Below are 19908 nucleotides of genomic sequence, written 5' to 3' on the forward strand. Positions count from 1 at the left end.
TTTTTTTATTTTTCCTTACTTCAAATTATTTTTTTATATATTTTAAATTATTTTAATGTACTGATATTAAAAAATAAATATTAAAAAATAAAAAGATATATTATTTTAATACGTTATCAAATAAAAAATATTTTAAAAAATAATTTCAAATAAACTTAAAATTTAATATAAAAAATACTTTTGTTATTGAGTTGAAGGAAAAGCTATTCTATTCGGCATCTAGGTTCAAAATATAATTCTTAGTTATGAATTATAATCTAAAAATTATTTTTCATAAATGATATATGATCAAAATAAGTTAGAATAATTTTAACTTAAATGAACAATTTCTTTTTGAAGAAAAAATGTGGTATAGATTATTTAATTTCAAGTTTTGATTAAATAAAAACTTTAACTCAATTTTATAACAATTTTTTTATTTAAGTCAATGATTATTTTTACACTTTTAAAAAAAATTGTAAATTATTTTTCAATATTTTTTCTCTTTATCGAGGTTATTTTTCTATTAAATTAATATTATTTATAAATTAACTCAAAAATATTTTGTATTAACAAAAAAAATTTAATGTTTGAAGAATAAATTTTTTTTCTTTTTTCTGGAATATACTTTCCACAAAACAATCAGACCCTTCCACACTTCTAGTTAAATTATTATTATATATATACTAAAAGGAAATAATGTTTTCTGTAAAAATAGTATAATTATAAATTTTTCCAATTGTTTTTACTGTAGAGATTATGTAATGATGGTAAAATTGTAATTTTCAATTAAAAAAATATTTTTATTATACATTTTCTTTTATGTATACTTGGTATTTTTATCATTTTACACTTAGCCTATTTATCACAATATTTTTTTTTTCTTATCTTCATTTTTTTATAATATTTTTTTAGTTTTTCCTTTACACTTTATTTTTGGAAAAAAAGTATTATTTTCTATTTTTTACACTTTGAGTATTTATCACTCTACATTTGGCTTGTTTATACCATTCTTTTTGTTCTTGTCTATATTCTTTTGTAATTTGTTTTTTAATTTTTTTCTTTACACTTTTAAAAAAATATATTATACAAAGACTGAGAAAATAATGTTTCACTGTAGCAATTGTAACATCGCTCCATTCTTCTGCTACGTTAAAAACTAACTTGAGATTTTACATGTTTTTATTAACATATATGATTTTTATTATGTTATATTATATGTAAGCATCACTTTTTTTATTCATAGTTATATTTTTTACTCAATGTTAGAAAATATACTAATAGCACCTACACATTAATTCTTTTGCGTTAGAAAAAAACAATTTTTCAACCTGCAGTGATACGAGTTGAATAGACGCGTTAACACCTTGTTTGTTGCATTTATTGGCACAGATGATTCTCAATGTATTTAATTAAATGCATGCATAGGCTTTTTTATTTATAATTATAATATTTAAAAAATAAAAAGCTTGTATATTTATATTTTTACTAAAAACAATTATCCGACCCGCGGTGAAGCGAGGGTCAAATAACTAGTTAATATGTACTGAAACGGTTTGGTTTTTTATTGTAGCAATAAACAGTGAAAAGCCAAGCTTTTTTTTTTTACTTTGGTCCTAAATTTTTTCAAGACTTTTTTTTTCAATTTCATCCTTTAATATTGGATTTATTAGATATAAAGCTTCATAATTTATTTCGATTTGTTTTCAATGAAATTATTCTAATCTCATAATCTGAATCGTCAATTTTATGGATTAGCCGTGTTAACTCATGTTATTATTTTTAATTTTTTTTAATTTTATCCTTTAATATTTGGTTGATTGGGAATCGAACTTTAAAATGTTTTTTGAATCACTTTCTATGGAGTTATCCCAGTCTTTTGACCCGGGTTTGGTAGATTAACCCAAGTTGACTCAGATCTTTTTTGTTCTTTTTTATTTAGTTTCTCAATTTAATCCTTCAAAATTGGATTGATTGGGATTGATTTTTTTATTTGCTTTTTATGTAGTTATCACGGTTTTATAACTCGGGTCGTGGGTTATGCTAGTTGACTCGAGTTTTTTTTGTCATTTTCTTAGTTTTATATATATATATATATATATATATATATATATATTTCATTCTTCAATATTAGGTTAATTAAAAATTAGGCTTCATAATGTTTTTTGATTTGCATTCTATAAGGTTATCTCGGTTTCATAACCCGGGTCACAGATTTGGTCGGTTGATTCAGGTAGTTTTTTTATGTCATTGTTTTTTTTTTAATTTCACTCTTCAACATTGGGTTAATTGAGAATTGAGTTTCATATTTTTATTGTATTTCATTTCTATAGGGTTATTCTGGTTTTATGACCTATGTATGGTGACTCAACTTATTTTTTTAGTTATGTTTTGTTTTCAATTTCATCATTCAACATTGGATTGATTGAGAAATAGATTTAATAGTTTTTTATTTGTTTTCTATAGAGTCATCATGGCCTGTAGCGGATTTAGCAGATTAATTCGAGTTGATTGAAGTCGATCTAATATGTTGTTGATTTAATATTTTAAAAAGGATGTCAACCTGATTTTTTTAAATCAAATTGTATTTTTATCGGTTGTTGGGTTGTCTTTGAATCTATCAAGTCAATCAGGTCATATAAGATCAATTATCATATAGTTTAATTTTTTTTTTCTAAAAAACACATTAACATTATTATATTTTTTTTACATTACAAATTTAATCTAACCTACAACATAGCATGGACAATAATGGTAACTACACACACTTGCAATCATAATTATGAGTACCTATCTTATCAGAGTATCTTTAATCTAGTCAAGTCGTTGGATCATTCCATGCTAGTTTGGAGATCTAAATGTCATTGTTTTGATTTTGTTTCTATTAGATTATTATAGTCTTATAATCCATGTTTGACAAGTTAAACTGAATTAAATCAATTTATAGTTTTAGTTAAGTTTTGTTTTCAATTTTATTATTCAACATATGATTGATTGAGAGTTAAGTTTAATAATTTTTATTTGTTTTTTTATAAAGTAACATGATTTCATAAGCTAAATAGTGGATTTGACATGTTAACTTAAATTGATTCAAGTCGAACTAATATATTTTTATTTTAATATTTTAAAAGTGATGTCGATCTAATTTTTGTAAATCAAAATGTATTTTTATTGATTGTTTTTGAATTTATCAAGTCAATTCATTTATATCAAATCAATTTTTATATAGTTTAATTTAAAAAATAAAAACATATTAACAAATTTTTTTTACATTAAAAAAAAGTTAATTTAACCTACAAGTTAATAAAAACAATGATGTTGACACGTACAATGATGAGTACCTGCTTATTTGGACTATCCTTAATTTAGTCAAGTTATTGGACTATTCCTGACGCAATTTGGTCTTTGGATGGGTAAAGGTTATTTATTTATTATTTTTTTAATAATGATAATACTAGAAGGAAGAATTTGGTGGGAGTTTAGTAATAATTAATTTTTAAAGTATTTTTTTATTTAAAAATATATTAAAATAATATATATTTTTTAATTTTAAAAATTACTTTTCACAACAACAAATTAAAACAATCTAAAATTATAAAAAAATAATTTTAAAAATCATGAAATAGATGCAGCTCCATACAACCCCAAAATTTGGCCAGAATCTAAACACAAAAAATTACCCAGAAGTACCCTCTTCGTATTCTAATTTGTTTTCACCACCCGTTAACAAAATACTCAAATTTTCAAACTTCCAAGGATAAATTATAATTTATCCATTTGTGACAACTTCTATATTTTTTTCTTCTTTTTAACCATGAAATGCTGCCATCTCGAAGCATTTGTTTTCTTGCGAAGCTCCAGATTGTATAAATGTTTTCTATGCGCTATGTGGTGACATTATTGTTCTGGCTAGGGGTTTGGTTCGGCCGGCCGGCCCCTCAAAACATATATTCCCATCAACATAAATGACATATAAATACCATCAGTGAATCTCTTTCACCAAGAAGCAAATGAACAAGAAGTAGAATCTGAGAGGGACCTTCACCGGCCGATTTAATATCCCGTTCCCCAGCCCACACGGAAAGTGAAGAAGAAATATCTAACAGTACATCTACAATGTGAAAATTATAAAGTTAATTTATAATTTATAAAGTTAACTGGTGTTAATTTTAAAACAACATCGGTTTAATAATTTAAAAAAATTAAAATAATATTTTTTAAGTAAAATTAAAAAAAATATTCTTAGAATCAACTTGCTAAGTAATGTGATTTTATTATCCAAAATAATTTAAGAGGAACCTAACTTGGGCAGTTGGGCATATTAGACAAGTAATTACCCTTTACATTTCCATTCCCTCCTTTTTTTTTTCCTTTTTTTATTTTCTTTAACTAAAACCACTCATTTAAATCAAATCAAGACTTTTAAGTTTCGACGGCTCCGATAAGCATCACAGAGTAGTGGTAGCAGTAAACTACGTAGTAATACACCAGATAAATGATTACACGTGGCTCCTGAATTCTGATTCATCCCGCCGGTTTTCTTTATAAGCAAGAACAACATTTGTCTTCATTCACATTAATGCGCTCCTTGGCCTTCTCTCTTCACTTGTTTTCTTTCCCCTTTTTTTTTTTTCTTTTAATTTTACCGCTCTGAATCTGCGTATTGCAATTAAAAACACATCGAAAAAATGGCAAATGAGATACGATTCTTCGAATTAAACACAGGAGCTAAGATGCCGTCAGTGGGGCTCGGCACCTGGCAGTCTGATCCAGGTGTCGTCGGTGCTGCCGTGACTGCCGCCGTCAAGGTTTTCCTATTATTAATCTAGCCTTTCAGTTTTTTATAAATATATTTATTTATTTATTTAGTTCCCATGCAGATCGGATACCGCCATATTGATTGTGCTCAAGCTTATAAAAATGAGGAGGAGGTAATTGCTTTTATTTTAATTTTTATTATGGATTTTCTAGTCGCCGTTTGGTGTCATTTGCAGTTTTATTTTCCTTTTTTTTTCCCCTGTATAATGGTTCGGTTTCAATCCTTGCAGAACAAAAGTCCAAAGTAAAAAAGTTTTCGATTTTTATTTCTATTTCCAAAATTCTGAAACACTAAAAAATAATGAAGAAAGAAAACGGAAAGCCGAAACTGCAACTGATATCAGAAGGTTCTTACAATGAAGATCACGAGCCATCATAACTGTAGGAGTCATCGTGATCATCCCTAACAAAACATGATGATCATGATGATTCCTACAGTTATGATGGCCCATGATCTTCATTGTGATGGCTATAAGCCTATAACTATAGATCTATGGCGATTTGTTGCGCACCGTTTTTGTTGTTCTTCCTGAATTAAAGTAAATGACTCTACCTTAAGCATGGAGGTATTGAGTTATGCTTGAGCAGTAGCTTCTAATTTTTGGAATTGGTCCTTTTAGGTTGGTTTGGCTCTGAAGAAACTCTTCCAAGACGGCGTGGTGAAGCGCGAGGATTTATTTATTACCTCAAAACTCTGGTTTGTTTCTATCTCTTCCACACCCTACCATGGGAAAATTTCCTGAGAGGTGCTGTCCCTGTGGTTAGGTATTGGTTAATGGTTCAATAATGCTTGGTGCCCATTTGCTGAGTTTTAAAAAATTGAGATAATCCATACAGGTGCTCTAATCATGCTCCAGAAGATGTGTCAGAGGCATTCGCAGGAACTTTGAAGGATCTACAACTTGATTACGTTGATTTGTATCTTGTAAGTCTTTAGTTTTTTCAGAGCTTAATTCTTTTGAGAACTCCAGTACTTCGGTAAGGATATGCCATCTACAACTATTTATGTTCCTTATTAACGTAGTTGTTGAGTCGATGCTTCATTATTGCTTGCATGCTCACCTTGAATCAATCCATTTGATAGAAACCGTACCTACCATGGTCCAAATAATGTGTAAGATACAATTAGAATTTTGAGAATTTAAATGCTCCTTTGGGTGCCTTTGAGGAAAGTACGGCAATTACCGCTAAATCATTGAAGCTATTGAATTCAGCTTTCTCTGTCTCTGTCCAACCTAGAAAATCAAAGTATCAATACTAAAGACATATACTTTAGCATTCAAGTTTCAATTGACAGGTATGTAATTGATGAAGTCATCGAATTGTAAAGGCTGCTCAATTTTGTAGATACACTGGCCTGTTCGGATGAAGAAGGGATCAATTGGCATCAAGCCTGAGAACTTTGCCCAACCAGATTTACCTCTGACATGGCAAGCGATGGAAGCAGTCTATGATTCTGGCAAGGCTCGTGCTATTGGTGTGAGTAACTTCTCTACAAAGAAACTGGCGGATTTGCTGGAGGTTGCACGTGTTCCTCCTGTTGTGAATCAGGTGGAATGCCATCCTGCATGGAACCAGGCAAAGCTTCATTCATTTTGTCAATCCAAGGGAGTTCACCTTTCTGTGAGTAGCCAGCTGCTTGCCTGCTTCAGCATCTTCTTTCTGAGAGCTTTTTGTTTGCAAGTTGGCAAGAGTTCTTTTCAAGACTATAATGCTCTCATTTGTTTACATGTATTTCCTTCAGGGATATTCACCTCTAGGATCTCCTGGCACCACATGGCTCAAGAGTGATGTACTCAAGAACCCATATCTAAATATGGTTGCAGAGAAATTGGGCAAAACTCCTGCTCAAGTTGCCCTACGCTGGGGCCTTCAAAAGGGTCATAGCGTGCTTCCTAAGAGTACACATGAAGCATGGATCAAGGAGAACTTTGATGTCTTTACATGGTCTATTCCAGAGGACCTGATTGACCAGTTTTCGAAAATTGAGCAGGCAAGTATCCTAAAGCACGTTGGTGTTGCTACTGTTAATGTGGATTTAGCCTTTTAACAAATGGCAGCATGGCTAAAGATGCGATTGGCTGCAAACCCCAAGATACAGTTCCCATTTGAGTATCTGTTGCATTTTATTTAGAGAAATTTGCGGGTCGCTATACTAAGTGGGTTTTAAGTTGTCTCTGAAAGTATTGTGGTCATAAGAGAAATTGCTCTTGACTGATGGTTTTTACACCCCATTTCTGCAGGCAAGACTGCTCAGAGGTACTTCATTTGTCCACGAGACCCTCAGCCCATATAAGACCCTCGAGGAGCTCTGGGATGGTGAGATCTGAGCAGTTAGATGGACGACGGTGGAAAATATTGAAGGCAAATGGAAGGAATGGGACGTCACAGGAGAGGCGGTTGTTTATGGATATTTCTAGCTGGCGTTCATGAGCAACGACAGAAGATTTTGCATTTGCTTTGCGTGCTTGAATTTGCAGTTATAAACAAAATTGGTGGTTGTGATCGTGGTTCTTAATCATTTATCATTTACCAGATTTTATCCGTGATTTAAAATGTTTGATGCACATATTTATGTTTGACATGCAACACTATCAAAAACAATTTATCAAATACAAACAAAAATAAAACTATTGATGAAACAAAATTCATATTTAATGATAAAATCTTTCCTTGCTTTGTCCCTCAATATATGTCAATAGAAAATTTTCATTGATAATTATAATTGAAAATGAAAAATAATTTATTATTATTATAGACAGAATTATTAATAAAATATACTCAGTGCTAATACTTGTTAGTGAATATGTTAATAATACAGATCCATTGATCTAAAGGAGGTTCGCACTCCTGGCCTAAATACTAATTTTTTTTATAAAAAAAACACAAACAATAATTGATGTATATTTATTTTAAAAGAAATATAGCGTCTAAAAGAATCAATCTTGTGATCTCTGATATGCAATACTCGCTAAAACATTAATTTTTTAGAAGTGTGGTTATGATTGCTTTTCGTGATGAAATGTATTAAAAATAATATATTTTTTTATTTTTTAAAAATTATTTTTGAGATTAACGCATCAAAACGATCCAAAACATACAAAAATAATTAATTTTTAGCAAAAAAAAATTGACTTTTTATACAACACGGGTTTATACCGTGTTTCCAAATAATATCTTATAAAAACAAATTGAATTTTTATCAAACACTGTCTGCTTCGCATTCCAAACAATATCTAATATAAAATAACTAAAAAAATAGATCGACTTGATTCAAGCAATTAAATCAACCACGCTCCTTTTAATTGTTTTAGTACTCTGCCCATCCAATAATTGACATCCATTCAAACCTGTTGGGCTGTCGGGTCACGATGGTACCGGTTATGTTTCGATTTATTGTTTTGTCTCTTAGGCAAGCCTTTCGGGTTGGGCCTGCTCTTACATAGATTGGGCCTTATCTCAGATTCAGATTTGGGCCCTTAGTTGCAAATTGGTGTTCTTTAGGGGTAAGAAAATTAGAGCCCGTTTACAACTTACAAGCAACATCAAGGAGAGATACCGCGACGCCAAATTAACCCCAAAACCCTCTGAATAAAATGCAGCCTAAACCCTCAAACGTTAAACTTAAACCCTAACATTTCCGACTCGCCTAGAAATGGCTTTCAACTCAGTTCTTCGCCGAGCCTCCAAATCCTTCTTGCCTCTCGCTATCCGCACCGTCGGGTCTCCCAGAACCTTCCAAAGAGCTATCCCCACCGTTCTCTTCGTTGAAAACCGCACCACTCTACGAAACTTCCTTCCATTTTCACATTTCTCAACAGCGGCCACTTCAGAGAAACCGATCGCCGATGACAATTTGATTCGAGCTCTTGAAACAGAGATCGATTGCGCCGAGGAACCCCAAGATGTCGGTTTTTTTCCCTCCCTTTTTTAACATGAATTATGAGTTTCGCTCTTCTTTTATGCTATGTTTTTTGGTTAATCATGCTTAACATATATTATCTAGTCTTTTAATTTCGATTCTTAGAGTTTTGTCAGCATAATACTCTGTTTTCTTTTCTCCGTTGTTTAACTTGAGAGTTGTTTTACTTGTTGCCTAATTTTTATTTTCTTGTTTCTTTGAATTTTCAAGCTATGTGCTGGTAGAGAATAAAGTCTAAAATCTTGATGAGAAAAGAAACATTTTTTAATTAAAAATGTGTTTTTTACTGACATGTAAACAGGTAGAGGATATCCCAAATGAATTTCCTTTCAAAATTGAAGATAATCCCGGGGAGAGGACCATTTCACTAAATAGAAAGTTCCAAGATGAAACTATCAAAATTGAAGTTGACATGCCTAATGTTTCAATTGATGTTGAGGATACCGATGACAATACCAAGGACGCAGATGTCTCTAGCATTCCACTGGTTGTGAGTATTTCCAAGGGAAGTGGTCAGCATATGGAGTTTGGTATCACTGCTTTCCCTGATGAGATCACAATTGATAGCTTGTCAATTAAAAACCCAGAAAATTCGGATGAACTTGCATATGCAGGACCTGATTTTAAGTAAGTTTACTATGTGGACCGTTCATTGTTTTAATCCTTGGGTGGTTTTTTGTTCATTTCTGACATGGTTTTTTCTTTGGCAGTGATTTGGATGAGAATTTGCAGAATGCTTTCCACAAGCATCTCGAGATTAGAGGGATCAAACCTAGCACAACAAATGTTTTGTTCGACTACATGGCCAACAAAGACAACAAAGAATACTTGCTATGGCTGAAGAACCTCAAAAATTTTGTGGAGAAGTAACTCCTTGGACGAGAAACAACTATTTACAGGGTGGCCAGTTTATGTAGCTGATGGCAGTATCTGCCTACTGTAGTGATATAGTTTTGTTTTGAAATGTTTTGCTTCTGGACTTGATCATGTTTAGGAAGGAACTAGTATTGAAACCCATGTCAGGGGTATTAGTTAGTCATTTTTTAACCTGCCAAGGATAAGAAAGGGCAGATGTTGTCCAAGTTCTAAACTATTTTCAAATAAGTGATGTGAGATTCGAACATGATTCATGGTTTGTTGATCTAACTATTCTCAGTCATGTTTCTTTAGCTCACAGTTTTTTTGCTGGCGATAAGCATGCAAATAGGTGCTAAAGTTGATCTTGATGCGCTTACAATCTTATTACACAACTGATTCGGTGCTGCAAAACTTTGGAATCGGTATATCTTTTATGCACATGCCTTGTTTCTGCTGCAATGAAGGGAAGTAGTTAATATGCAATCTCTCCTGGGAAATTTCAATCCATGAGATTTTTCCAGAAGTGAATTGGGGAAGAAATGTTTCTTGATTGTAAGATTTTCATTACTATTCCTTTAATGGTTGGTGAGTAAGCTTGGGTTTAGCTTGTTTTGTCGCAGATAAAGGTTAGTGGCTAACTGTCTTTATGGATTCTTTCTCACGATATTTTCCAGATTTTGGCAGTTACATAAAGAAGAAAATGTTTTGCAAATTCTGGTTGTTATCGTATAATTGGAGTCGAGGAGGGAACTACTCGCCTTGGAAAGGATTAATTGTTTAGTACAGGTCCTATTGCATTTGGAGACTCAAATCCGCCCGCAACTCTGACTCCGGCAATCAAATACAAGCAGTTGTTTTTGCTTCCGTTGTGTTGGTTATCTAGAAGTGAATCTTCTTCCCTGAAGGTGCCCCATTTGTAAACAGTGGTAGGTAGGACTTGAGGAATTCCTGATACCATATTAGAATGCTTAACATAAAGAACTAAAATTTTACTCCGTATCTTCATTAGCTGTCCAATAACTCCGTCAGGTCGTTTTAGCCAATAAGGAGTATATTTGCTTAATCTAATAACTTTCTAATGCTATAATTTAGAGTTATAGTTTACACGGATATTCTCTTTCAGAAAAGGGAAATGCCATTAACATTTCCACATTTATCATCATGTAAAGATCCAATTTTCTTGCCGTGAAGCTCTAGGAATGAGACCATCAATTCATTCGTTCACCCAGTACATGAAATTTACTTTTTATCTCTATGAGTGGGGCATCAACTGACCACTAAATACCTTGTCTCCCACGTGAAAATTCGTGTTGAGTTATAATTGCCTCAAAAAACGTCTCCTCTTCATCTTCCATTCCAAAGGAACAACGTTTCTATAGCAGTTTCAGTGTTATACACGTATGACAGAAGAAAATGGATAAAGAAAAGAAACATGGACCTCTATATTTTGATCTGAATACGGTACTAAGATCTCATCTGTTCGTCCAGGAACATGGAAAGCCCCACCTGTTATCATCGGGGAAGCTGTCAAATCTTCTGTCTATGTTCTTTTTTTCTTACAATCAATTCCATCTGTTCTTCCCAGACTCCTCTAACATTAATTTCTATAGAAATGCTGGAAATGTACTGAGTTTGGACATTTTGGTTCCAACTTTGTGCAGGCCGGCTACAGGTATGTTGCCTGTGCTAGAGTCTCTACGGTAACCGTTTCTTACTTTCATGTTATTTGAGGCGAATAAATTCACCTTCTATAGCACCTGTTATCTTCCATTTCAAAGTTTGAAGACACCTGCTTTGTGTTTGTCATCATTCCTGTTTTTTGGCCTTTGTAACTAAATAGAGATATTTCAAGCCTTGTGTTGATGTAATGCAGACAGGGGTAGCATTGAAGGAACTGTTTTGCAGTGGGGTAGGGAACGCAGTGAGATGTTCATCACCTCTAGCACTTTATATGTTTTTACCACTCATCGTTCTTGATTTGGACCCGAACTGAAATTGCTTATAGATGATTAGTGATCACAATCAAATTTTGAAGTCAGGAGCATAATCTTTAGTTTAGGACCCTGATCTTGGCCTAAAGCCAACTCTGTTTAAGCAATCAAGTCATTATTACTTGTGACTGTATTAGTTATGAAATTTTCAGGGGCAGCGACCAAGCTCCTGAAGACGTTTCAAGGGCACTCAGCAAGAGTTTAGAAGATCTGCAACTTGATTATATTGATCTATATCTTGTAAGCGTTTATTATGCATTGAGTTATATTTGCAAATCAACTGGAATTCGTCTCTCGGTAATGCTCTAGACAATTTTTTTGTCACTGATTTTTATCTTTAGAACCTTTTTTACAATTGTGAAAAAATCTCTCTTTCGGGCATATGCCCTTCTGGGTTCTCGAGGATCTTGGATTAAAGGAGAGATCCTAAAGGAACCAGTGCGGTTGAAATTACTGAAAGCTTAACAAATCGCCTGCACAAGTAGCTCTTCCCTGGGGTACTCAGAGTGGTCACAATTTCTTCCAAAGAGTGTAAATGGATCAAGGATCAAGGAAAACTTAAGCTTATTTCATTGGCATATCCGTCCAGAGCTCCTCAAAATTCACAGAAATCCACCAGGTAAAATTACTTAATTGTAGGCCGCTACGATGGATTCTTATAAATGTCAACTAACTAACTAAACTGGTGGTTGTGTCAAGCAGCTAAGGCTCCTCCGGGTGGGGTTTGCAGTCCAATAAACTAGTAGCCCTTGCAAAAGTCTTGAAAATTTGTGGGGTGGTGAAATATGAGATGACATATCCTCTGGTGATTTTTGGATACACAAGCTATTAATCTCTCTTCAGAAAACCAATGCCACATACTGAAGCCTACCTCTCGGATTTTGAGACACTAAGAAATGAAGCTAAGTGTTTGTTAATTTCATTTTAGCTTTTGAGTTTGGGAACAGAACTATTTCTTCCAACATCATCTTTATGCACTTGAAAACATGTGGAAACGGAAACTATGGAATATGCGTAGTTCTGCTTAGTACGGACAAACTTATTACATGTTCGGTTATCCAAGCAGTATTATTTCAGAGCATGCTGTTGCCTGTCATTTTATGGTAAGTGGCCACTGATTATGAAACGAGGTTGCTTTCAAAGAGGATTGGTTACAAATAGGATCATTGGAGATGAAAGTATTTTTATGTTTTGACTGGTGAGATTTCACAATCTTGTTTCAGAAAGCAAGGTCAGAAAATTTAGACTGTTTTGAACTAATTTCCAATATGAAATGTATGAGCCAAAAACATAATCAAGTATTACTTAACAAAGTAACCCAAAAATTAGATAAAGGATGATTGATTAGTAGTAAATCAAGTATTGCTTAACAATCAATTAAGAAAAACAATTCTGTGCAGTCATACCAAATGATGACAGCAGGGACAGCAGCATAAGCTTCACTGACAGTTGCTTTAACGCACTCATACCACTTCTTCCCACTATATTTTTTTTCTCATGTTTCTTTCTGACAAGCATACGGATTAACTTTGACTCGGATCACTTGAACAACCACGCTTCTAAGCATAACATGAAGGTTAATATTGCTTAGTGGTAGAGCCAACAGACCTGCCATCCGAGAACATGCCCCAATATTCTACATTAGAAAAGGAAGCAATCAGCATTAGAAAGAAAAAGAAAATGAACGAAAGACTTTTTCTGTCCCAGAATCTAGGCATATAACAGCAAAGAGAAGCAAAAATAACAGCCCAAGACAACAGCTTTGCTGCAATCAGCTCGAAGTGATTCAATCAAGTAAAATCAAATTTGAATTTTAACTAAAAAAATTTTATTGTCAAGTTTTATATTATTAAGTATAACTTTCAACTCGACCGCTTTTCACAGGAGTTTCTAGACATGCTTTTATACATTGAATTAAAATTTTATGTCAATCAGAATCTAGTAAAGGATTATTCCAGAGAATTGAATTTACTAGACAAATCTTGTCAATTATATCTGCATGAACCTTCATCTACTTTTGAACTATATATAGATCTACAGAAGGAATTCTGATAATATTTCAATTGGGTTAGAAAATATACATCCTTACCTTCCCATTAACATATGATGGGCCCACTAATTCATCCAGATAAGAAAGAATGATGTTTTTAAAATTAAAATTGAAACTTGTTAGAAATGTGCGAAAATTAAAGAAATATTATTTATTTATGTATTATGGATTCCATTCAATATAAAGATTCTTTAATGCTCTTGGAAGCATGCGTGACAGCTTACCTATTCTACAAGGATTTCATGTCAAACAATGAGACATTTATGATAGCAACTATTATTTATAGTTTGCAAGGATTTCATATCCATTATGAAATGTATACGATGATAAGGAGACTTGAGATTCTTTTGTCGTTATTTTCTTATTTTACATGGTTTTTTTTATTTATTTAAAAGGAGATTATGGGAGACTATTTAAATGAGATATTTCAGCCACTTTCCTTTCTATTTTTTAGGGTATACTCTTGGCCAAACAAGAGAAAAAACTTCAGCATTCAAGACAACATCTTTCAAGTAAGGAAAGAGGATATTAATCTGAATATTTACAAGTTTCAGATTCAGCTACAAGAGATCCAATGCAAGAAAATATGATTTTGGGTTGCTTTGATAACTTGTATTAATTTAAATATTTCTTAAGATTTATTTATTGATTTAATTAATACTTAGAATAATTATATTTCAATTTTAGGGTTTTTATTTCTATTAGGTTTGTTTTAACCCAAAATCAATGTTTAAACTTATTTTAGGCATCAGGCTTGAGCTTAACTGAGTTTTACTTAAGTTTCATTAGTTTATAGTTCAATATGGAATCATTAAAGTTATTATTTAAGACTATATTATGTTTTATTTTGCTGCAAGTTTGAGCGACATTTAGAAATTAATGAAAATTTCAATTTTGCTTAAGTAAACTTATTATTTGCTAGGACAAAAAGTAAATCTGATTTATTAAAATATAACTGATTTTATAATGTCATTTATAATCATCAAATATTAACTCTAGATCAAAGTTCAACTAAACCTAGTTTTTTTTTGTTTTGTTTTTGGAGAAGTTATCATTTTCAGAATTGCGTGACTAGATTCGTAACATATTGATAGTAATGGGATTGACCACACACGTCCTGCATATTGTTTATTCTTTACTTTTGACACCAGGTTTTAAGACCAATGAATAACATCAGTATTGTTGTCTGCTGAAATGGAAATCTATCTTCGTAAGTTCTATGGACAAAATCATAATGACAATAATAATAGTATCCCGAAAACCATAACAAGCACAGCCCCACTAGCTGAGCAGAATGCTGTGCGCATGTAGGGTACAATTATTGTTTTTTATTTGATAAGAAAAAAGAAAAACCATTAGTGTCCTTTCCAGAATTCCAGCGGTTACACATTCACCAACATTTCACTTGTACATGGTGAAGCTTTTGTAGTAACTTGGAAGCCTGACCTGAGAAGAGACCGATCTTGACCTTCACTTGAACATGTATTAAATTTCCATTCAATTAAAGTGCTGTATAATCTGGAACAACAAGCACTCTACGTTAGAATGAGAGCCAAAATTTATTCACTCCATCTTCTCATCAAGAAAGTAAGTTTGTTTGCTTTCCCATCAATCGTGGAGAAAAAGAATTTCAAAAAATATATTATACAAGGTGTGATGACAGCCATTCAGCACATTCCCAATCCTAGAGAAGTGGAACATATCCATGCTCACGAATGTGGGCAGCCAATAAGTGCAATTCTGGATAAATCAACCTGGCTTCAGGATGGTTCCGGTCACCATTAATAAAAGTATTCATGCCATTCTTGAGTTCAATCCAGCTACATCCTGGTGTCTTCTTCACATCTTGTTGCCTCATTGTATGTCTAATGTCTAACACTTCCTGATATCGACCAGCTGCCACATAAGCATTTGACATCAATACATAATTGCCGCAGTGTGCAGGATTGAGCTCAAATACTTTTTGTGCAGCAACCTCAGCTAGATCTACGTTACCATAGAGCTGACATGCTGCCAACAAAGCCCTCCATACAACTGGATTGGTCTGAATAGGCATTGTTACAGCCAACTTATACGCTTCCTCAAGCTGCCCAGCTCGCCCAAGCATGTCAATAACGCAAGTATAATGCTGAATGGTTGGAACCACACCATGTTTCAGCTCCATTTCCCCAAGGAATTTAATCCCTTGGCTTATAAAACCTGCATGACTGCAAGCTAACAAAACTCCCACAAATGTGATCTCATTGGGTTTAAGCCCGGACTTGCACATGTCTGAAAACATATATAATGCCTCATTTCCATAACCATGCATACCATATCCCATGATCATTATATTCCATGATGCTGTGTCCCTATTGCTCATGTTATAAAAAACCATTCCAGCATCTCTCATACTACCGCATTTAGCATACATGTCCATAAGAGCATTAATAGTTTGCAAATTATACATATTTTCACTCTCACCATCCTTGACAAACCCATTAACAATCATGTAGCCATGAATCTCTCTACCATGAACCAGGGCAGCAAGATGAGAGCACGCAGGAAGAATGGTAGTAATTGTAACTAAATCAAGCTGAACCCCATCACCTAACATTCTATCAAACAACCTCAACGTTCTATCATGATCACTGCAAAGCTCGTTAGCAGATAAAATTGAATTCCACGAAAATATATCCTTCTCGTTCATTGTCTCAAAAATTTCTAATGCATCAACAACACACCTACACTTCCCATACATATCAATCAATGCATTGCAAACTGAAACGCAAGAATCAAACCCCATTTTTATCATGAACCCATGAACCAGTCTTCCATTATCGAAATCCCCCCTTCCAGCAAAAACCGACAAAACCCCACTAACAGTAAACTTACTCATCAAAACCCCTTCTTGACTCATTTCCCTGCAAACTCCTAACGCCTCATCGAACCGACCAATCTGTGCATACCCATTAACCATCGAATTCCACAATACAACATCCCTGTCAGGAATTTCATCGAACAACTCACGTGCCTCTTTCATTAACTCGGACTTCAAGTAACTACTAACCAAAGAACTACCCACATACATGTCCAAGTCCAAACCAAGTTTACGCACCAACCCATGAATCTTTTTCACTTGGAAAACCTCCATAACCTCACATAACCCTTTAATTAGACACGGAAACGTATACTTATCCGGCAAAACCCCCGCCTGTCTCATTTCCTCATAAGCTCCCAATCCATCTTGTGGCAACCCATTTAAAACAAACCCGGAAATCAATGCATTATATGCAAAAACATTACGGGCATAATCAGCGGTGCGGTTAAGAACTAAAAGGGCCTGGTTCATTTGGTTGCATTTAGCATACATGTTGATGAGACTCGTGGTGGATGAGGGTGAGGAGGAGGAAAGGCCGGTGATGAGCAATTGGGCATGAAGTTGTTGACCCTTTTTGAGGTTCTTGTTAATAGCACATTGTTGAAGAGAAGCAATAATGCAGGTAGTGATATTATAGGGTGGGTTCGCAGATGATGATGAGGTAGAGAAGTTGAGGAGGGTGGAAGTACGGGTTTTGGAGAAGATGGTTCTTTTCAGCATATGACCATTAATTCCGAACCCAGAAGCCAAAGCAAGAACCAGTCCACCTTGCGAGACGAGACGCTTGAAATTCTTTACAAATGCTTCCACGAACTGTGCCGTCAGATTTGTGGACCAGTAACAGCTTGTAGCCCCGGTGCCACAAGCCAAGAAACACAAGGAAGAGGTTTTTCTCATTCAACAGTCCCTTATTTTCATAGAAGTCGAATCGTAATTTCTCTAGACAGTACTGCATGACTTGTTTTTATTCCAACTAAAAAACTAGCGTTCATTCAATTCATTATACATTCAGCACAGTCGCTATATATATATATAGTTTAAAATTTGTGTGGTTTTTATTAAAAATTACATGTGATAGTTTGAAATAGATCTTATTATTAAATATTTATAAATTAATTATTAATCAATATGATGTTCGATTAATAAAATATTTCTAATTATAGAAACTAAGTTAAATTTTAAAATAACATGTCTAACAATATCTTAAGCATATACAGCTGAGTTTTATTGGGTTGTGAAGGTGTTCACGTTTAAAGGATATATTATTTATAATTTAACAAATATTTATTTCTCTGAAATTACATGTGATAATTTAAAACTTATAATACTTTAATGATTTATTTAAATTTCTAATTCAAAACATTTGTTAATTTCTTATAAACATTGAGAAGACAAATATAATAAACAAAGTATAATTTTTTTAATTTATTATTTAGCACAAATATCCTCTCTTTTTATATTTTGCAAAGACAATTAACATAGTCAATTTATGATGCATAATAATAATAATAATAATAATAATAATAAAATTACTCCATCAAATACGCGTGATAGTTTTGAAAGAAAGTATAGATCATATAGATTTAATAATTAAATTATTTCTCAACTTAATGTGAGGTTCGTTTTTTCTTACAAACATGTTGAATACTTATTAATTATTTTTAAAATATAATTTATATATGGACAGATTTATTAACAAAACAAAAAACTAATTGAGAAGTGAAAATCACGATTATTTTTTACAAAGTTTATTGGAACTGCTTTTGTTTTTTTGTTATTAAATATTTCTTTTTTAATTTCATCCTTTAACATTGAATTTAAGATTAAGTTTTATAATTTATTTTAATTTATTTTTTATAGGATTATCTAGTTTCATGACTCAAGTCACAACTTTTGTGAGTTAACCTGGTTGGCTAGATTTTTTTGTATTTTTTTTTTCAATTTTATCCTTTAATGTTAGGTTGATTGAGAATTAAACTTTATAGTTTATTTTCTATGAGGTTATCCTAATCTCATGGCCCGAGTCATATTTGGTGGTTAACCCGGATTGACTCGAGTCTTTTTTTGTCTCCTTTTTTAATTGATTTTTATTTTTAATTTCATCCTTTAAAATTGAATTGATTTGTAATTAAGCATCACAATTTATTTTGATTTCCTTTCTATTATGTTATTCCGATCTTAATACATAAATTTGACATATTACATCTGGTTGACTTGGGTTATTTTTTTTTATTGATTTTGTTTTTCAATTTCATCATTCAACATTAAGTCAATTGAGAATTGAGTTTCAAAATACTTTTTTATTTGTTTTTTATGAGGTTATCGTGGACTCATGACTTCGATCATGAATTTTACATGTTAATCTAGGTTGACTCACATTGATTTAATACGTTATCATCTCAATATTTTTTTTAAAATGTCATTTAAAATTTTTTTTTAGTCAAACTATTTTTTTTATATAGTTTTCCAAGTTACCTTTGAATTTGTCAAATCAACCGGGTCAATCCTTATGCAATTTTAAAAAACTTTCTTCTTGAAAACACATTAGTAATGCCTAATTTTTTTTTTTTACATTTTTTTAAAAAAATCAATCCGACTTCTAGCGTAGTGTGAGTAAATAATCCAATATCTTTACTAAAAAAACCGGATGTATTTATAGTGCTTCACAATTCACATGAACAATGAAACACCTCAATTTGTTTTTCTAATTTTTCAAGATTTTTTCATTTTCCTTTTATTTTTTAAAATGTTTCTAGCTTCCAAATATTTTTCTTTCAATTTCATACTTCAATATTTTATTAATTTTGAATCGATTTTTTTTTTGCTTTTTATGAGTATCGCAGTTTCAAACAAATATCATAATATTTGGTTGGTAATCAATTTTTGCAAGCACATATTTTTGTTACCATATCATTAAATAAAAAATATTTTAAAATAAATAAATTTTTTAAATTTAGTGGAGTTCATGATCTAGGTCGCGAGTTTTGCGAGTTAAGTCATAAATCTAGGTCGATTCAATGTGTTGTTGTCTAAGTGTTAAAAAAATATATCATCTAGAATTTTTTTTTAAAATCAAACCACATTTTTATTGGTCGTCCAAGTTGTCTTTAGACCTATAAAGTCAATTAAGTTATGTAGAGTCAACTTTATTGCTAGTTAATTTTAAACTTGGGCTAAGTAAAGGTCGAGAGATTTCAAGGCTGACTCATTGGGTATGGTTTAATAACAATGCTAAATAGTTTATATTTTTTAAAATGCCATCTTTCATTTTTTATTATTTTTTTATTAATTTAATCCTTCAATATTTAATTTATTTTAAATTAGGATTCAAAATTTGTTTCGTTTTATTTTATATGAAGTTATCACAGTCTTAAACAATTGTTTTGATATTTGATTGATGTTTTTATTACATGAATATCTATTTTTGTTA

The 19908-nt window shown here is 32.2% G+C and overlaps 3 protein-coding genes across 3 annotated transcripts; 2 read left to right on the forward strand and 1 right to left on the reverse strand.

Annotated features, from left to right (window-relative positions):
* The first annotated feature begins 4542 nt into the window (after positions 1-4542).
* On the forward strand, positions 4543-7353 carry LOC7487280 (NADPH-dependent aldo-keto reductase, chloroplastic). Its single transcript, XM_024602790.2, has 7 exons — positions 4543-4787; positions 4860-4910; positions 5418-5494; positions 5635-5722; positions 6145-6420; positions 6542-6790; positions 7041-7353. The coding sequence occupies exons 1-7, from the start codon at positions 4668-4670 to the stop codon at positions 7125-7127; spliced, it is 948 nt and encodes a 315-aa protein (XP_024458558.2). The 5' UTR covers positions 4543-4667; the 3' UTR covers positions 7128-7353.
* Positions 7354-8334: 981 nt separating this feature from the next.
* Positions 8335-9842, forward strand: LOC7487281 (uncharacterized protein At2g39795, mitochondrial). Its single transcript, XM_002308146.4, has 3 exons — positions 8335-8704; positions 9021-9346; positions 9430-9842. Exons 1-3 carry the CDS (start codon positions 8453-8455, stop codon positions 9587-9589), a joined length of 738 nt encoding a protein of 245 aa, XP_002308182.2. The 5' UTR covers positions 8335-8452; the 3' UTR covers positions 9590-9842.
* Positions 9843-14926: 5084 nt separating this feature from the next.
* LOC7467027 (pentatricopeptide repeat-containing protein At3g14730) lies at positions 14927-17457 on the reverse strand. Its single transcript, XM_024603434.2, has one exon. It carries the CDS (start codon positions 17373-17375, stop codon positions 15303-15305), a length of 2073 nt encoding a protein of 690 aa, XP_024459202.2. The 5' UTR covers positions 17376-17457; the 3' UTR covers positions 14927-15302.
* Between the last annotated feature and the right edge of the window lie 2451 nt (positions 17458-19908).

The sequence above is a fragment of the Populus trichocarpa genome, chromosome 6, assembly GCF_000002775.5.
Source record: "Populus trichocarpa isolate Nisqually-1 chromosome 6, P.trichocarpa_v4.1, whole genome shotgun sequence".
Classification (NCBI taxonomy): domain Eukaryota; kingdom Viridiplantae; phylum Streptophyta; class Magnoliopsida; order Malpighiales; family Salicaceae; genus Populus; species Populus trichocarpa.

What these genes read in the sequence shown, in the direction of transcription:
- LOC7467027 (XM_024603434.2), bottom strand. Translation starts at nt 17,375, where the DNA reads ATGAGAAAAACCTCTTCCTTGTGTTTCTTGGCTTGTGGCACCGGGGCT.
- LOC7487280 (XM_024602790.2), top strand. Translation starts at nt 4,668, where the DNA reads ATGGCAAATGAGATACGATTCTTCGAATTAAACACAGGAGCTAAGATG. An exon ending in CTTATAAAAATGAGGAGGAG is followed by an intron (nt 4,911 to 5,417) that starts GTAATTGCTTTT and finishes TGGTCCTTTTAG; the next exon opens with GTTGGTTTGGCTCTGAAGAA. An exon ending in AGTTTTCGAAAATTGAGCAG is followed by an intron (nt 6,791 to 7,040) that starts GCAAGTATCCTA and finishes CCATTTCTGCAG; the next exon opens with GCAAGACTGCTCAGAGGTAC.
- LOC7487281 (XM_002308146.4), top strand. Translation starts at nt 8,453, where the DNA reads ATGGCTTTCAACTCAGTTCTTCGCCGAGCCTCCAAATCCTTCTTGCCT. An exon ending in GCGCCGAGGAACCCCAAGAT is followed by an intron (nt 8,705 to 9,020) that starts GTCGGTTTTTTT and finishes ACATGTAAACAG; the next exon opens with GTAGAGGATATCCCAAATGA. An exon ending in TATGCAGGACCTGATTTTAA is followed by an intron (nt 9,347 to 9,429) that starts GTAAGTTTACTA and finishes TTTCTTTGGCAG; the next exon opens with TGATTTGGATGAGAATTTGC.